General features: G+C 43.8%; 1 protein-coding gene across 4 annotated transcripts; it reads left to right on the top strand.

The window, feature by feature from the left end:
* The first annotated feature begins 66 nt into the window (after positions 1-66).
* Positions 67-13175, top strand: LOC118364780 (centromere protein M-like). 4 transcript variants are annotated; one of them, XM_035746487.2, is made up of 6 exons: positions 67-615; positions 797-876; positions 1113-1208; positions 1318-1397; positions 9211-9302; positions 10831-13175. In XM_035746487.2, the coding sequence occupies exons 3-6, from the start codon at positions 1138-1140 to the stop codon at positions 10978-10980; spliced, it is 393 nt and encodes a 130-aa protein (XP_035602380.1). In that variant the 5' UTR covers positions 67-615; positions 797-876; positions 1113-1137; the 3' UTR covers positions 10981-13175. The 4 variants fall into 4 exon arrangements, with proteins under 4 accessions (XP_035602380.1, XP_035602378.1, XP_035602377.1 ...); XM_035746485.2 differs by having other exon boundaries at positions 1110-1208; XM_035746484.2 differs by having other exon boundaries at positions 67-876.
* The last annotated feature ends 5142 nt before the right edge of the window (positions 13176-18317 follow it).

The following is an 18317-nucleotide window of genomic DNA, read 5'->3' as shown; positions in this document are numbered from 1 at the left end:
TGGTAAAAAGCTGAGGGATGGGCCAGGAGAACTGTAACCTTTCAAATTCATAGCTATGGATGCCAGGACTGATCAATCCATGATATAAACAATTATGTTAACAATACATAACCTCAAAACACGGTTAACATTTTGTTTATTAACATTGGAGTATAACAAGCTTAAACTTGCTCATGAGGCATTTATACATTACATTCAAGAATTAATGGATATATATCATTCATAAGTAAAACAAAAAAAATGGATGTAGCAACTATGGTTTCTACCTTTAATTTACTGTTTAGCAAAGAAATATCCGAATTTTGTGCAAAGTGGAGGAAGCAGCAGGATTACATTTATGTAGTTACACTTTTTAGACAGTAGATTGCAGTCGTGCTCCTTAAAATGGCAGCAGAAGAAAGCGTCATGACGTTTAACGGAAGTTTGAAATTACGCGCCACAAAAGTCATAGTTAAATTATTTTATTCCACCATAACATTGGAGTTGTGTATGAATTGTAGTTATTTAGCGACAGGATTGCTGAACGCTTTATATATAACGCAATTTGACTTTTGGAAGTAAAATGTCTTTACTCAAACCATTTAGTAGACATACTGGACTAAACACAGTGGTCCTGTAAGTAACGTTGGCTAGTAAACGTAACTAATTACCAAAGATTATCATTAAACCAATTGTGACATTACTGCTATCCAGATTATTGATACATTTACATAAACAGAAGTCAATATTTGTATCTATGTTTAGACACACCGCTAACTCACCCGTTGTTACTCAATGAATGTGTTTCTTATTTCAGCTGGTGGAGAACGAAGAGCAATTTCAGCAGAAGTTAGCTGACGATGTTGTTCTTCAAGAGAAGACTGTCAATGTCAATGTGTAAGTACTGAATTGAGTTCTCAACTAGCGAGCTTGGTAGGGGTTTTGACTAGATGGTATACAGCTACGGACGGAAGAGGCTGTTCGTAGCATGTTAGGAGATTTAGGTTTAAAAAAGGATTAGAGTTAGCTAAAATGCTCTCCTAACCTGCTACGAAAAGTCACTTGACGAAAGTAGCGGTATACCATCTAGTCACAACCCTTCTAACAGTCGTGTCTTCTTTCTGTACCAGAAGGTTGGCCAGAAGCCTCCCACTACCCATGGAAAACGAGGAGTCTCGGCCACGGATAGATCTGGTGGTTTTCATAATTCACCTAACCTCAGAGCTCAGGTAATTCACATACAGACCATGAGAACCATCCATAGGGAGATGGACCTATTGTGTGGCTTTACTGGCCTCTTCTTCCAGTAGTAATGCTACTGCTTTTCTCTCTCCTCAGCTTCCAGTCAGCAGAGACCTCCCTCAAGTATTTAGACCCAGGTTACTTCCAGGGCAAAGTCTGCTTCCTGGTTACCAGTGGTAAGGAAATGAACTCGCCTGTCTATCCTTCTCCTTTATCCATCTTTCATCAACACTTATCACAATTATTATATATTTTTTTATTTGTACTTTTACCCCGTTTTCTCCCCAATTTCATGGTATCCAATTTGTAGTTAGTCTTGTCTCATCGCTGCAACTCCTGTACTCCGAAACACAACCGAGCCGAGCCATACTGCTTCTTGACACAAAGCCCGCTTAACCCGAAAGCCAGCCGCACCAATGTGTCTGAGGAAACAAAGGTTATGTATGTAACCACGGTTATGTGAGCAATATGGATCACTCCAATATATTGGTATCACTCCGCGGCGGAGGGATACATCCGAGGTGAGGATTTACACCCTGTGTCACATTTGCACCTGTGTCACAGCTGGGGTCCGCCCCTATATATAAACCTCATGGCTGCGACACACGTTCTCTACATAATTTTTGAGGTGACGCTATTCTTTTTATTTCACCTTTATTTAACCAGGTAGGCCAGTTGAGAACAAGTCAAGTCTCATTTACAACTGTGACCTGGCCAAGATAAAGCAAAGCAGTGCGACAAAAACAACAACACAGAGTTACACATGGGATAAACAAATGTACAGTATAACACAATAGAAAATTCTGTATACGGTGTGTGCAAATGAATTAAGGAGGTAAGGCAATAAATAGGCCAATAGTGGCGAAGTAATGACAATTTATCAATTTACACTGGAGTGAGATATGTGCAAGTAGAAATACTGGTGTGCAAAAGAGCAGAAAAACAAACATGAGGATGAGGTAGGTAGTTGGATGGGCTATTTACACATGTGCTGTGTACAGCTGCAGCGATCGGTAAGCTGTTCTGACAGCTGACGCTTAGTTAGTGAGGGAGATATAAGTCTCCAACTTAAGTGATTGTTGCAATTTGTTCCAGTCATTGGCAGCAGAGAACTGGAAGGAAAGGCGGCCAAAGGAGGTGTTGGCTTTGGGGATGACCAGTGAAATATACCTGGTAGAGGTCGACCGATTATGATTTTTCAACGCCGATACCGATTAATCGGCAATTTTATTTATTTTTTGTAATAAGGACAATTACAATAACACTTTTAACTTAATATAATACATCAATAAAAATCAATTTGGCCTCAAATAAATGACATTTTGTTTTTAATTAATTTTTTATTTAAATTTTGTTTAAATAATGCAAAAACAAAAGTGTTGGAGAAGTAAAAGTGCAATATGTGCCATGTAAAAAAGCTCATGTTTGAGTTCCTTGCTCAGAACATGAGAACATATTGTAACGACCCTGGGTTTATAAGCGCGGAAATCGACTCTGCCGCACGAGCATGCTTTTGCGGCACAGTCAATAGCTCGCCAGACCTCGGGCTTGAAGGTCGAGGGTTCAAGACTCGCTCCTTGCTGTTTCATTACATTGGTGTCAGAAGTGATCGGACCTCGCATCCACGACAGTGCGTGTGCTTGGCCGGTGAGCGCGTTCCTGTAAGACGTAGAGCCGCAAGCTAGCACGAGGACACGCTCTTTGAAAGGAGGGAGTAGTGTAACGACCCTGGGTTTATAAGCGTGGAAATCGACTCTGCCGCACGAGCATGCTTTTGCGGCACAGTCGATAGCACGCCGGAACTCGGGCTCGATTGTCGAGGGTTCGAGACTTGCTCCTTGCTGTTTCATTACAATATGAAAGTTGGTGGTTCCTTTTAACATGAGACTTCAATATATAGGTAAGAAGTTTTAGGTTGTAGTTAACATAGTATTTATAGGACTATTTATCTATACCATTTGTATTTCATATACCTTTGACTATTGGATGTTCTTATAGGCACTTTAGTATTGCCAGTGTAACAGTATAGCTTCCGTCCCTCTCCTCGCCCCTACCTGGGCTCGAACCAGGTACACATCGACAACAGCCACACTCGAAGCAGCGTTACCCATCGCTCCACAAAAGCCACGGACCTTGCAGAGCAAGGGGAATAACTACTCCAAGTTTCAGAGCGAGTGACATTTGAAACACTATTAGCGCGCACCCCGCTAACTAGCTAGCCATTTCGGTTACACCAGCTATAGACTGATAGGCTTGAAGTCATAAACAGCGCCGTGCTTGCGAAGAGCTGCTGGCAAAATGCACGAAAGTGCTGTTTGAATGAATGCTTACGAGCCTGCTGCTGCCTACCATCGCCCAGTCAGACTGCTCTATCAAATATCACATCATAGACTTAATTATAACATAACACACAGAAATACGAGCCTTCGGGTCATTAATATGGTCGAATCTGGAAACTATCATTTTGAAAACTAAACGTTTATTATTTCAGTGAAATACGGAATCGTTCCGTATTTTATTTAACATTTGAAACGCTATTAGCGCATCCTTAAGTCTAAATATTCTTGTTACATTGCACAACCTTCAATGTTATGTCATAATTACGTAAAAGTCTGGCAAATTAGTTCGCATTGAGCCAGGCTGCCCAAACTGTTGCATATATCCTGACTCTGCATGCAATGAACGCAAGAGAAGTGACACAATTTCACCTGGTTAATATTGCCTGCAAACCTGGATTTCTTTTAGCTAAAAATGCAGGTTTAAAAATATAAACTTCTGTGTATTGATTTTAAGAAAGGCATTGGTGTTTATGGTTAGGTACAGTCGTTGAACGATTGTGCTTTTTTCACAAATGAGCTTTTGTTAAATCATCCCCAGCGTTGCATCGATTATATAGAGATTGATTGTTTTTTTATAAGATAAGTTTAATGCGAGCTAGCAACTTACCTTGGCTTATTCTACTGCATTTGTGTAACAGGTAGGCTCCTCGTGGAGTGCAATGAGAGGCAGGTGGTTAGAGCGTTGGACTAGTTAACCGTAAGGTTGCAAGATTGAATCCCAGAGCTGACAAGGTAAAAATCTGTCGTTCTGACCCTGAACAAGGTAGTTAACCCAGTTAAATAAAGGTGTAAAAAAATAAAAATAAAATCGGCATCCAAAAATAGTGATTTCCGATTGTTATGAAAACTTGAAATTGGTCCTAATTAATCGGTCGACCTCTTAATACCTGCTGGAACGCGTGCTAAGGGTGGGTGTTGCTATGGTGACTAGTGAGCTGAGATAAGTCGGAGCTTTACCTAGCAAAGACTTATAGATGACCTGGAGTCAGTGGGTTTGGCGACGAATATGTAGCAAGGACCAGCCAACGAGAGCAGTATTATGGGGATTTGGTGACAACGGATGGCACTGTGATAGACTGCATCCAATTTGCTGAGTAGAGTGTTGGGGGCTATTTTGTAAATGACATCGCCGAAGTCAAGGATCGGTAGGATAGTCAGTTTTACGAGGGTATGTTTGGCAGCATGAGTGAAGGATGCTTTGTTGCGAAATAGGAAGTTGATTCTAGATGCTTAATGTGAGTCTGGAAGGAGAGTTTACAGTCTAACCAGACACCTAGGTATTTGTAGTTGTCCACATTTTCTAAGTCAGAGCCGCCCAGAGTAGTGATGTTAGTCGGGCGGGCGGGTGCGGGCTGCGATCGATTGAAGAGCATGCTTTTCATTTACTAGCTTTTAAGAGCAGTTGGGAGGCCACAGAAGGATTGTTGTATGGTGTTGAAGCTCGTTTTGAGGTTTGTTAACACAGTGTCCAAAGAAGGGCCAGATGTATACAGAATGATGTCGTCTGTGTGGAGGTGGATCAAAGAATCACCCGCAGGAAGAGCGACATCATTGAAATATACAGAGAAAAGAGTCGGCCCGAGAAATGAACCCTGGGGCACCCCCATAGACTGCCAGAGGTCTGGACAGCAGGTCCTCTGATTTGACACACTGAACTTTATCTGAGAAGTAGTTGGTGATCCAGACAAGACGGTCATTAGAGAAACCAAGGCTGTTGAGTCTGCCGATAAGAATACTGTGATTGACAGAGTCGAAAGCCTTGGCCAGGTCGATGAAAACAGCTGTACAGTACTGTCTTTGTTTCCTAGTTTCCCAGTACTGACAGTGTTTCCTAGTCTCAGTGCAGTGGGCAGCTGAGTGTAGGCACTCTTATTCTCTATGGACTATACAGTGTTTCTAGCACCGTAGAGGATTGGAGTGATCCACATAGCTCACATAATCGTGGTTACATATGTAACCTTTTATGTTTCACTATATTGGATCACTCCAATATATTGGTGTACCCGTACCAGATTAGTCGGTGCTAGAGGGTCCTGGCCAGCCAGCGGCTTAGTCCCAGTGCTGAACCAAGACGCAGGGACCGTCAATGTGGAAGGGGGGTCCCAAAACAGTCCCCGGAAGTGGAGGCGACACCCAGGACCGCTGAATCCACTGCAGAGGGAGGCGCTACATTTACCTGATAGTACCTAGCAAAGGTGCAAGAGGAAGCCCAGCTGGCCGCAGCACAGTTCTCCTAGAGGGGCACTCCTCTCAGTAGAGCCCAGGATGCAGCCACACCTCGTGTTGAATGTGCCACCACAGATCCCAGCACTGGCATGCCAGCCAGGCGATATGCTGTCGTAATCGTGTCCACGATCCTGTGAGAGAGCCTCTGCTTTGATAGCCCAGCCCCCAGGACTCTCTCACCATAACAGACAAAGAGCTGGTCTGTTGTTCTCACTGACCGTGTCCGCTCCACATAGGCAGTCAGTGCCCTCGCAGGGAACAGCATGCCGGAGGGAGGCCCAGACTCCCCCACCACTGCTGGGAGGTCATAAGCAGACAGGATAAAAGAGATGTTCACATGCCTGTCTGACACAACCTTCGGGAGGACTGAAGAGTTGGGGCGGAGAGATATACTCCTCCCCCAGTGTCCATCCTTTAGCACTCAGAACTTACTGAAAGAGCATGGAGCTCACCCACCCTCTTCATGGAAGTAATTGCTACCAAGAAAGCCCAGGATGCAGTAGCTCAGTTGGTAGAGCATGGCGCTTGTAACGCCAGGGTAGTGGGTTTGATTCCCGGGACCACCCATACGTGGAATGTATGCACACATGACTGTAAGTCGCTTTGGATAAAAGCGTCTGCTAAATGGCATATATTATAAAGCCACCGTTTGAAAGGTGGCTTTGCCAAAGCTGCCAAGACTACATTTAGATCCCAGTTCACCATTGAGCGGGTCCTAACTGGACGCAGGTGACAAACCCCCTTCAAAAACCTGGAGACCAAGGCAAGGGATGGCGTCCCACTGGCCTGTCCATCCAGCCCACAATGCAGGCAGATATTGCGGCCAAATACCATCTCAGTGTTGAGGCTGCCAAGCCCTCATCCAAGCGAGACTGCAGGTATTGGTGAACATACTGCACCCCACATGACTCGGGCACAACCTCAATACCAGTGCACCAAAAGCAGAACAACCGCCAGCACAACTGGTATGCCGCGGTTGTAGCCGGCGCCCTGTGCTCTGCATGGTGTTCATTACACACTCCTGTAGTTCTAACATGGACCATTGGTACCGTTCAGTGGCCAATCCCACAGACTGAGGTGGTGTGGCATCGGATGCCACAGAGTTCCCCGGCCTGAGACAGCAGGTCTGGTCTCAGGGGAAGTTGCCAAGGTGTCCCAGACAACAGGGACAGGAGAAGGCTGAATCAGGGTCGTTGGGCCAGTATGGGACCACCAGAAGCAGACAATGCTCTGATATCCTGGTTCTGTCCAACACAGCCTGGATCAGGGGAAAAGGGGGGAATGTGTAAAGCTTCAGCCCTGGCCAATCGTGAGCCAGAGCATCCAAGCCCAGAGGCCCTGGTGGCTCCAACATGGAGTACCACAGGGGGCAGTGTGCATTGTCCAGGGAGGCAAATGGGTCCCCCTGCACCCTCCTGAACTTGTCCCACAGGTGCTGCACTACCTGGGGATGTAGGCTCCAGTCCCAAGTTGGCGGGCCCTCCCTCGAGAGCATATCCGCTGTCACACTCAGGATGTCAGATATGTGCGCTGCGCGTAGAGACGCTAGACGTCCTGAGCCCAGAGAAGCGGCCAGGAAGGGTGTGTCAGGGGTCCTGTCGGGGCCCGCCTCTCCTCTGGCGCCCTGAGCGCCTGGGTCTCCCATGCACGTCCCTGTGACGGTTGACACCATCACACCTGTAACAAAGGGAAGCCATAAGCTCAACCAAGACAAGGCCACGGAGCAGGGGTCAGACGCCCTGGGAGAGCTTATGTTGTGACCACTTTGGAGGAATAGGTACCCGGTTAGGGATAAATTACCCAGCACCTCTGCAAAAACTGGGAATGACCCGTGTGGGGGAAAAACAGGCTGTTGCTTCACTGCACGCTGTGCTGCTCCCATTGTCGTCCTTTAGCACAAGGTGATGGGGCAGGAGACAAGACACCTCCATCACTTCACGGAGGAGCTCCTTGTCACCTCATGCCCCAGTTCAGGACTGGCAGCAGATGGGCTCTGCCTGCGGTGGCTCCGGCCTCGCTTCCTGGGAATGGTACTGGGCCCGGTAGAGGGACTAACAACTCGCTGCCGCACCACTCCTGTGGGAGGGAGCTCGTCCCCAGCCTGAGCACGAGCTTGGCCGACACACTCACGCATGGCCTCCAATTGCTCCAGGTGCAGGCATTCATTCACACCTGTCACAAAGGGAAGCCATAAGCTCAGCCAAGCCAACAAGGCCACGGAGCAGGGGTTTGGCGCCCTGGGAGAGCTATGTCGTGACACGCTTGGAGGAATAAGAACCCGGTGCGGGATAAATTACCCAGCACCTCTGCAAACACCGGGTAGACTCATGTGGGAAAAACAGGCAGACAGAAAAACAGCGACCAGGTAATGGATTTATTTAATTTTTTTGCCAATATTACCTATCGGTTTCATATCCAAGCAGTAAAAACAGAACCATATGGAGTAACACCTGTTAAGGAACTCCAAAGTTAATGTCTCAACAATGGAAAGAACTCCAAAGTCAATGTCTCTTAGTGGAAAGCCCACTACGATACTCTTACACTCTGCAGGGGAAAGAACATGCAGGATAATTAACAGAGAACCAGCAGCATGTTAAGGCAATTCACAACACACACAGAACAAGCCAGTCGGCAAGTTGTGTAAGGTCATTTACAGTTTGTGGCAGCTAGAGCCACCAATATATTAATGCACACGGATTCGTAGTGTAACGCTAATGAAACGCAAGCATGACAAACCACGGGCGGAAGATACAGATGAACCATGCACAGCGAGTGGAGCACTGAAGAGGGACTGGCCATGTGGCCAGCTGCTCCAGGCCGCAAACAGCCAGTGAGTATACTTCCACGTAAGATATTACACTTACCAGTGACTTACCAAGCGAACTTCAGAAAGTTTGTACCTCAAAACATACAGACGTCCGCCGATAAAATGAAGGAGAACGTGACGCGGCCATGGGGTCTATATATAGGGGCGGACCCCAGCTGTGACACAGGTGTACACAGAAGTAAATATCAAAATCCTCACCTCTGATGTATACCTCCGCCGCAGAGTGACACCAATATATTGGAGTGATACAATATAGTGAAACATAATACCGTACGCCTGGCAACCGTGTCAGCGTGCATTGCGCCTGGCCCGCCACAGGAGTTGCTAGAGCTCGATGGAACAAGAACATCCCTGCCGGCAAAACACTCCCCTAACCCGGACGACGCTGGGCCAATTGTTTGCTGCCCCATGGGTCTCCCAGTTGCGACAGAGCCTGGACTCGATCCAGGATCTCTAGTGGCACAGCTAGCACTGCGATGCAGTGCCTTAGACAACTGTGCCACTTGGGAGGCCCTCACTTATCACATTCTATCATCATTATATTGAAAGATTTCTATCACCTGTGTTTCTGTGGTGTGTCTGTGTCTCCTCCTCCAGCTCGTAATGTGTCAGTGCCCCCTGAGCGGCTGGTCTCTGTGAGGACGCTGGCTGCATCCCTTCACTGCCCCCTATTGTGTGCAGAGGATCAGGTATGAGTCAACTGTATCAGTTAACGCATAGACATGATTGACGGGTGAAACACTATATTTATATTTATTATGCATCGTCATGCTACCAAGGCAGCAGCTACTCTTCCTGGGGTCTGGCAAAATTAAGGCAGTTATACAATTTTAAAAACCTGATTTATTTCTATTTAAATAGGCAAGTCTGTTAAGAACAAATTCTTATTTACAATGACGGCCTACCCCGGCCAAACCCGGACGACACAGGGACAACTGCGTGCGAGAGCTTCGCAAAATAAATGTAGAAATCCTTGTTATTCAATTATTGCACCCACACTGCTCGCGCGCGCCAACGAGCATCTGCGATGCCAAGGGCTAAAATAGAACTCATTCCTATTTCTGAAGTAGATCGCGCTGCAAGTCCTGCATCTCCTCATTGGTTTATAGAAGCAGGTACCCACGTGCCATCTCCTCATTGGTTATACCCACGTGGGTGAATGAAAAATTAACTGTTTTGCCTTGTAGTCGTGGTAATACAATGAAAATGTAGATGTGATCACCATATAAGTTAAACGATGAAAAAGCCTGGAAGGAGGAGAGATGACTAGAAACGATTCGGTTGGCTTTTTTATGTGTGGATTAATTGTCGGAGTAGAGGTCCTTGTGCATTTCAGGTTAAATAACAACTCAATGTTTATATCCCAGGACAAATTAGCTCGCAACAGCAAGCTAGCTAAATAGGATAAATTAACGTTAGCTAGCAGGTGCAAGCTAACTGGCTAAATTGCTATACATGTTTAATGCTTTTCGACATGTCCCCAAATGAATGTCATTGGTTCAGAGTTTGTTTTGATATTTTAACCTGCTTGTCGTGATCGCGTTTAGTGTGGGGGGGGTAAAATAAATTTATACACGATAGCGCACACGCGCAGCCGGTTTGGGTTCCGTGTTAGGGTCTCCCAATCACGTCCGCTGTTCCATAGGGTGTATTTTTATGTTTAAAAATAAATCAGATTTTACTGCTTCTATCAGTTACCTGATGTGGAATAGAGTTCCATGTAGTCATGGCTCTATGTAGTTCTGTGCGCCTCCCATAGTCTGTTCTGGACTTGGACTGTGAAGAGACTATCTCTTGTGGGGTTTGAATGGTTGTCTGAGCTGTGTGCTAATCGTTTAAACAGACAGCTCGGTGCTTTCAACATGTCAATACCTCTCACAAATACAAGTAGGGATGAAGTCTATCTCTCCTCTACTTTGAGCCATCCAAGGGCCAGCCGTGCTGCCCTGTTCTGAACCAATTGCAAATTTCCCTATGTCCTTCTTCGTGGCACATGACTGAACAGTAGTCCAGATGTGACAAAATTAGAGCCTGTAGGACCTGCCTTGGTGATAGTGCTGTGAGTTAATTGTTTGTTTATTTATGAAGCTTGTGTTATGAATAGACTGACAGGTAATACAAACTCATTATCTTTTATAAGTGTGTCATTCTGTTATTTCATGACACTTGTTTTTTTCCATGATTTATTCCTCCATCTTCCTTTCTTTCTCCACTCAGACAACAGAGGGGGTGACCACGGCAGCACACCGATTACTGGCCATTCTCAAGGTAGCGGCCAGTCTTGTCCCTATGGCAACTAGTCTCTACCTGTCCACCTTGACCCGCTGCACTGTGCCCTCTGACATTGACCAGCAGAACTTTGAGTGATCTTGACCTTTTAACCCAGTCCAGAACATCACCTGGACGAGCCAAGTCTGGTTGACCAGGTAGTTACATGGACTGTTACTTGTGCTCAATAGCTATTGCGGTCTCTAAAGCAGATAAATGTAACAGGTTTATATAGAGTGGACTGCATGTGATATCGTTAAAATTTTGTTTGTACAGTGCCATGCGAATGTATTCGGCCCCCTTGAACTTTGCGACCTTTTGCCACATTTCAGGCTTCAAACATAAAGATATAAAACTATTTTTTTTGTGAAGAATCAACAACAAGTGGGACACAATCATGAAGTGGAACGACATTTATTGAATATTTCAAACTTTTTTAACAAATCAAAAACTGAAAAATTGGGCGTGCAAAATTATTCAGCCCCCTACTTTGTAGCGCCACCTTGTGCTGCGATGACAGCTGTAAGTCGCTTGGGGTATGTCTCTCAGTTTTGCACATCGAGAGACTGACATTTTTTCCCATTCCTCCTTGCAAAACAGCTCGAGCTCAGTGAGGTTGGATGGAGAGCATTTGTGAACAGCAGTTTTCAGTTCTTTCCACAGATTCTCGATTGGATTCAGGTCTGGACTTTGACTTGGCCATTCTAACACCTGGATATGTTTATTTTTCAACCATTCCATTGTAGATTTTGCTTTATGTTTTGGATCATTGTCTTGTTGGAAGACAAATCTCCGTCCCAGTCTCAGGTCTTTTGCAGACTCCATCAGGTTTTCTTCCAGAATGGTCCTGTATTTGGCTCCATCCATCTTCCCATCAATTTTAACCATCTTCCCTGTCCCTGCTGAAGAAAAGCAGGCCCAAACCATGATGCTGCCACCACCATGTTTGACAGTGGGGATGGGTATTCAGGGTGATGAGCTGTGTTGCTTTTACGCCAAACATAACATTTTGATTGTTGCAAAAAAGTTCAATTTTGGTTTCATCTGACCAGAGCACCTTCTTCCACATGTTTGGTGTGTCTCCCAGGTGGTTTGTGGCAAACTTTAAATGACATTTTTTTATGGATATCTTTAAGAAATGGCTTTCTTCTTGCCACTCTTCCATAAAGGCCAGATTTGTGCAATATACGACTGATTGTTGTCCTATGGACAGAGTCTCCCACCTCAGCTGTAGATCTCTGCAGTTCATCCAGAGTGATCATGGGCCTCTTGGCTGCATCTCTGATCAGTCTTCTCCTTGTATGAGCTGAAAGTTTAGAGGGACGGCCAGGTCTTGGTAGATTTGCAGTGGTCTGATGATACTCCTTCCATTTCAATATTATCGCTTGCACAGTGCTCCTTGGGATGTGTAAAGCTTGGGAAATCTTTTTGTATCCAAATCCGGCTTTAAACTTCTTCACAACAGTATCTCGGACTTGCCTGGTGTGTTCCTTGTTCTTCATGATGCTCTCTGCGCTTTTAACGGACCTCTGAGACTATCACAGTGCAGGTGCATTTATACGGAGACTTGATTACACACAGGTGGATTGTATTTATCATCATTAGTCATTTAGGTCAACATTGGATCATTCAGAGATCCTCACTGAACTTCTGGAGAGAGTTTGCTGCACTGAAAGTAAAGGGGCTGAATAATTTTGCACGCCCAATTTTTTCAGTTTTTGATTTGTTAAAAAAGTTTGAAATATCCAATAAATGTCGTTCCACTTCATGATTGTGTCCCACTTGTTGTTGATTCTTCACAAAAAAATACAGTTTTATATCTTTATGTTTGAAGCCTGAAATGTGGCAAAAGGTCGCAAAGTTCAAGGGGGCCGAATACTTTCGCAAGGCACTGTACATTTTTGGTTTTGTTCACATTGTAAACTTTTTACCATTTACAATTATTTATTTTTTTGGCTTTGATCTCATTTGTAAAGAAATTGTCTGGTATCTTTGTAAATATAATTGGGGTTACACACTAACCTTACTTTTTAGAATGTCACTTGTTGCTGTGTCAATATACTGACATTAGGTGGAGTGCCTGCTGCCTGGCGAAAGCCTTTGGTTCAATGACTCCAAATTGCTTTCTGGTTGCTATAGAAACAGGATGATGGAAAGGATGTGGTTTTCTGGGATACACCCAACATATTGACGAAATTGAACCATGCAATTGATGTCCCCTTATCTTTCATTATGTAGTGTTTCTTTGACCTATGTGAGAAATAAACGGCTTAGCTTGCTGATACAATCTTAAAGATGCTTTTATAAAGGTTTTGTAAAATTTCAGCCAGTAGTTTTGAAAGTGCTCACGAGTCAAAATAGGTTCCTGAAAATTGTGCACAACGCCAACCATTTTAAAATAATACAATTCGTACAATATGTTACAAATGTGTATGTGCTTAAGATCCTGTTAAACCTCTTTAATCGTGAGCCAGCTATTTGAAGACTCCTGACCTCCTCACTCCTACCCGTCTCCCTCCTATTTCCTCCATCCCTAAAGTTCACATCCCCTTCCTGTTCAGATCAGGTATTTTGATAACCCTTGGTTGAAGATTTCCAGTGTGCTATCCCACTGGACAAAGATATCAGTTCAACGTCATTTGATTGAGTTTTCAACTAACATAAATTCAATGTGAAATAAACATATTTGAACCATGTAATTGGATTTAGGTTTAAAGTTGGGTGAATAAAAGAAACATCCCCGAAATCCCTTTACAGTGAATACTTTTTTTTGCATATCCAATAAGTTTTCCACATTGATTCAACATCATCAAATGTATTTTGTTGTATTTGAAATGGCGTGGAAACAACCATACAGTTGAAGTCGGATGTTTACATACACCTTAGCCAAATACATTTAAATTCGGTTTTTCACAATTCCTGACATTTAATCTTAGTAAAAATTCCCTGTCTTTGGTCAGTTAGGATCACTGCTTTATTTTAAGAATGTGAAATGTCAGAATAGTAGAGTGATTTATTTAAGCTTTTATTTCTTTCATCACATTATCAGTGGGTCAGAAGTTTACATACACTCAATTAGTATTTGGTAGAATTGCTTTTAAATTGTTTAACTTGGGTCAAACATTTTGGGTAGCCTTCCACAAGCTTCCCACAATAAGTTGGGTGAATTGTGGCCCATTCCTCCTGACAGAGCTGGTGTAACTGAGTCAGGTTTGTATGCCTCCTTGCTCGCACACGCTTTTCCAGTTCTGCCCACAAATTCTCTATAGGATTGAGGTCAGGGCTTTGTGATGGCCACTCCAATACCTTGACTTTGTTCTCCTTAAGCCATTTTGCCACAACTTTGGAAGTATGCTTGGGGTCATTGTCCATTTGGAAGACCCATTTCCGACCAAGCTTTAAAACCTCTTGAATCTAGGGGGCACTATTTTCATTTTTGGAAAAATAACGTCCCCAAAGTAAACTGCTATTTTGTCAGGACAAGATGCTAGAATGTGCATATAATTGATAGCTTAGGATAGAAAACACTCTAAAGTTTCCAAAACTGTAAAAATATTGTCTGTGAGTATAACAGAACTAATATTGCAGGCGAAAGCCTGAGAAAAATCCAATCAGGAAGGGACTCTTGTTTAGAAAGCTGTGCGTTCCTATGAGTCCCTATTGAGCAGTGTATGAGATATCAACCAGATTCCTTTTTCTATGGCTTCCCTAATGTGTCTAGTGTCACAATACATAGTTTCAGGCTTTTATTTTGACAAATGAGCCTGAACGTCAACATTGCGTCAGTGGTCAGCTGAAGTCTCTGACTGTTTTGTGCGTAAAGGACAAATGAGGCCATTGTTTCTCTCTATCCTACTCAGAAGCCACCAGTTCCGGTTGATATATTATCAAATAGATATTTGAAAAACACCTTGAGGATTGATTATAAACAACGTTTGCCATGTTTCTGTCGATATTATGGAGCTAATTTTGAATGTTTTTCGGGGTTGTAGTGACTGCAATTTCCGGTCGATTTCTCAGCCAAACGTGAAGAACAAACGGAGCTATTTCGCCTACAAAAATATTATTTTTGGAAAAAAGGAACATTTGCTATCTAACTGGGAGTCTCGTGAGTGAAAACATTCGAAGCTCATCAAAGGTAAACTATTTAATTTGATTGCTTTTCTGATTTTCATGACCAGGATGCCTGCTGCTAGCTAGTCATAATGCTATGCTAGGCTATCGATAAACTTACACAAATGCTTGTCTTGCTTTGTCTGTAAAGCATATTTTCAAAATCTGAGATGACAGGGTGATTAACAAAAGGCTAAGCTGTGTTTCAATATATTTCACTTGTGATTTCATGAATAGGAATATTTTCTAGTAATATTTATGTCCGTTGCGTTATGCTAATTAGTGTCAGTTGATGATTACGCTCCCGGACCCCGGATGGGTAGTATCAAGACTTCCTGACTGATGTCTTTAGATGTTCCTTCAATATAGCCACATAATTTTCTTCCTCATGAAGCCATCTATTTTGTGAAGTGCACCAGTCCCTCCTGCAGCAAAGCACCCCCACAACATGCTGCCACCCCTGTGCTTCACGGTTGGGATGGTGTTCTTCGGCTTGCAAGCTTCCCCCTTTTTCCTCCAAACATAACGATGGTCTTTATGGCCAAACCAGTTACATTGTTGTTTCATCAGTCCAGAGGTCATTTCTCCAAAAAGTACGATATTTATCCCCATGTGCAGTTGCAAACCGTAGTCTGGCTTTTTATGGCGGTTTTGGAGCAGTGGCTTCTTCCTTGCTGAGTGACCTTTCAGGTTATGTCGATTATAGGACTCGTATTTACTGTGGATATAGATACTTTTGTATGTTTCCTCCAGCATCAAGGTCCTTTGCTGTTTGCGAAAAGTGCAAATCAATCCCAAAATACATTCATCTCTAGGAGACAGAACACGTCTCCTTCCTGAATGGTATGACGGCTACATAGTCCCATGGTGTTTATACTTGTGTACTATTGTTTGTACAGATGAACGTGGTACCTTCAGGAGTTTGGAAATTGCTCCAAAGGATGATCCAGACTTCTGGAGGTCTACAATTTTTTTTTCTGATTTCTTGGCAAACTTATTTTGATTTTCCCATGTGGTCAAGCAAATAGGCACTGAGTTTGAAGGTAGGCCTTGAAATACATCCACAGGTACACCTCCAATTGACTCAAATTATGTCAATTAGCCTATCAGAAGCTTCTAGAGCCATGACATAATTTTCTGGAATTTTCCAAGCTGTTTAATGGCCCAGTCAACTTAGTGTAAACTTCTGACCCACTGGAATTGTGATATAGTGAAATAATCTGTAAACAATTGTTGGAAAAACTACTTGTGTCATGTACAAATTAATGTCCTAACCGACTTGCCAAACTGCAGTTAAGAAATTTGTGGAGTGGTTGAAAAACAATTTTTAATGACTCCAACCTAAGTATGTAAACTTCTGACTTCAACTCTAGATTCAACCAGTTGGTGCCTAGTGGGATTTACATCCTCTCCTCTTCCCCATCTTTCTCTCCCTTTCAGCTCTTAAGGTGTCTGTCCATCTCATGGATGTCTTCCTCTTGCTCTTTACCCCAATTCTTTACTGCTCCTCAGGGTGATTCAGTGTGTATGTTGTGTCGCTACTGGTTTAAACATCTTGTTGACGTCTGTGTCGGCCATTGTTGGCTCTGGAGTCTGAGGGACCTGTTGACAAATCCTTTCTGCACTGTAGGACATGACAAAATGAATACTGCATTTCAGAAGGGTTTTGCATTATGCCATCTGAAATGGAGATGTTTGTACAGTGAAACACACAATCTGCCACTCCAGCCACTTTAATGGGAAATGATGTAAAATATCACTAGCCACTTTAAACAATGCTACCTAATATGTTTACATACCCTACATTATTCATCTCATATGTATACGTATATACTGTACTCGATATCTACTGCACTTATGTAATACATGTATCACTAGCCACTAACTATGCCACTTTGTTTACATACTCATCTCATGTATATACTGCACTCAATACCATCTACTGTATCTTGCCTATGCCGCTCTGTACCATCAGTCATTCATATATCTTTATGTACATATTCTTTATCCCCTTACACTTGTCTAAGGTAGTAGTTTTGGAATTGTTAGCTAGATTACTTGTTGGTTATTACTGCATTGTCGGAACTAGAAGCACAAGCATTTCGCTACACTCGCATTAACATCTGCTAACCATGTATGTGACAAATACAATTTGATTTGATGTTGACACACTGTCCCAAATCATTCAGTATGTAATAAGTATGCAGGGGGTGACCACTGACAGACAGGCTCAGGTGGAGACACTAGGATGCACACGTCTTCCTCACTGATCAGGGCTGAGCAAAATAACCAGCAGCTAGGTAGAAGTTGAATGGCGTTTTTGGCTGTTGTCATGTGAACCATAATCTGTTATCCATAAGTGTTAATGGTTACATTTTGTGGAGTGTTAAGAAAAAAATATAGGTTGGGAAGCTGCTTGAAACCTAGTCCTGGTTAGAAAATATTGGGGACACAAGTTTGGGATCCACTGTGTTAATGCTGATTAGAAGTCTAAGGTATCCTGTTTCATCACTAGATAATGCCATTGGACACCATGAGGGAGGGGGGAGGGGGGAGGGGGGGTCAGTTAGGAACAAATTCTTATTCACAATGACAGCCTAGGAACAGTGGGTTAACTGCCTTGTTCAGAATGACAGATTTTTACCTTTTCAGCTCGGGATTCGATCCAACCTTTGTCACTGGCCCAACACTCTAACCACTAGGCTACCTCCATTCGGGCACATCAAGCAGTTTGCAGATGCATTTTGAATTCAGGGAAATGTCCTAAAGAAACAGGGTGGTGGGGATTGTGTATGCGTGCCTGCTGGTGAATGTGAATGTAGCACTTAGGTGTGTTGAGTGCAAGAGAGAATGCACGCGTTTCAGTCAAGGAGGGAGGGGATAGATCGCTTACTGACCGCTTGCTGACCTGCACAACAGAAACCTTTTAGGGCACATCAGTTTGCAGGTGCATATTGAATTCACCATAAATGTGAAGTGGCTGAGATGGGGAACACCTGAGCCCAATGGATGCTTTACTTCATGATAGTTACAGAATGAGTAACCTAAAAGGACTCACGTCTGTTTTGTTTTTCATATGGCTGACTCTTGACTAATGCCCCTGACCTGGGGTCAGCCGGTCTGGTCGGTGGAGACCGGCTGTCCTTGGCGACGGGTCAGCAGAAGAGATAAAGGCAGGCGGGTCACACGAGATGAGGGTGTCAGTGTCTTTCACGTCTGCAGTGCAGCGAGTGACACAGCCAGCCTATTAATAGTCGTTCCTTCAGCAGGGCAATTAACCACAGCTTTGGCAATCAGCTCAATGCCAGCCAGGCCAATGCCAA

Source organism: Oncorhynchus keta, chromosome 10 (genome assembly GCF_023373465.1).
Source record: "Oncorhynchus keta strain PuntledgeMale-10-30-2019 chromosome 10, Oket_V2, whole genome shotgun sequence".
Taxonomy (NCBI): Eukaryota; Metazoa; Chordata; class Actinopteri; order Salmoniformes; family Salmonidae; genus Oncorhynchus; species Oncorhynchus keta.
This window is presented reverse-complemented; position numbering and strand designations above follow the sequence as displayed.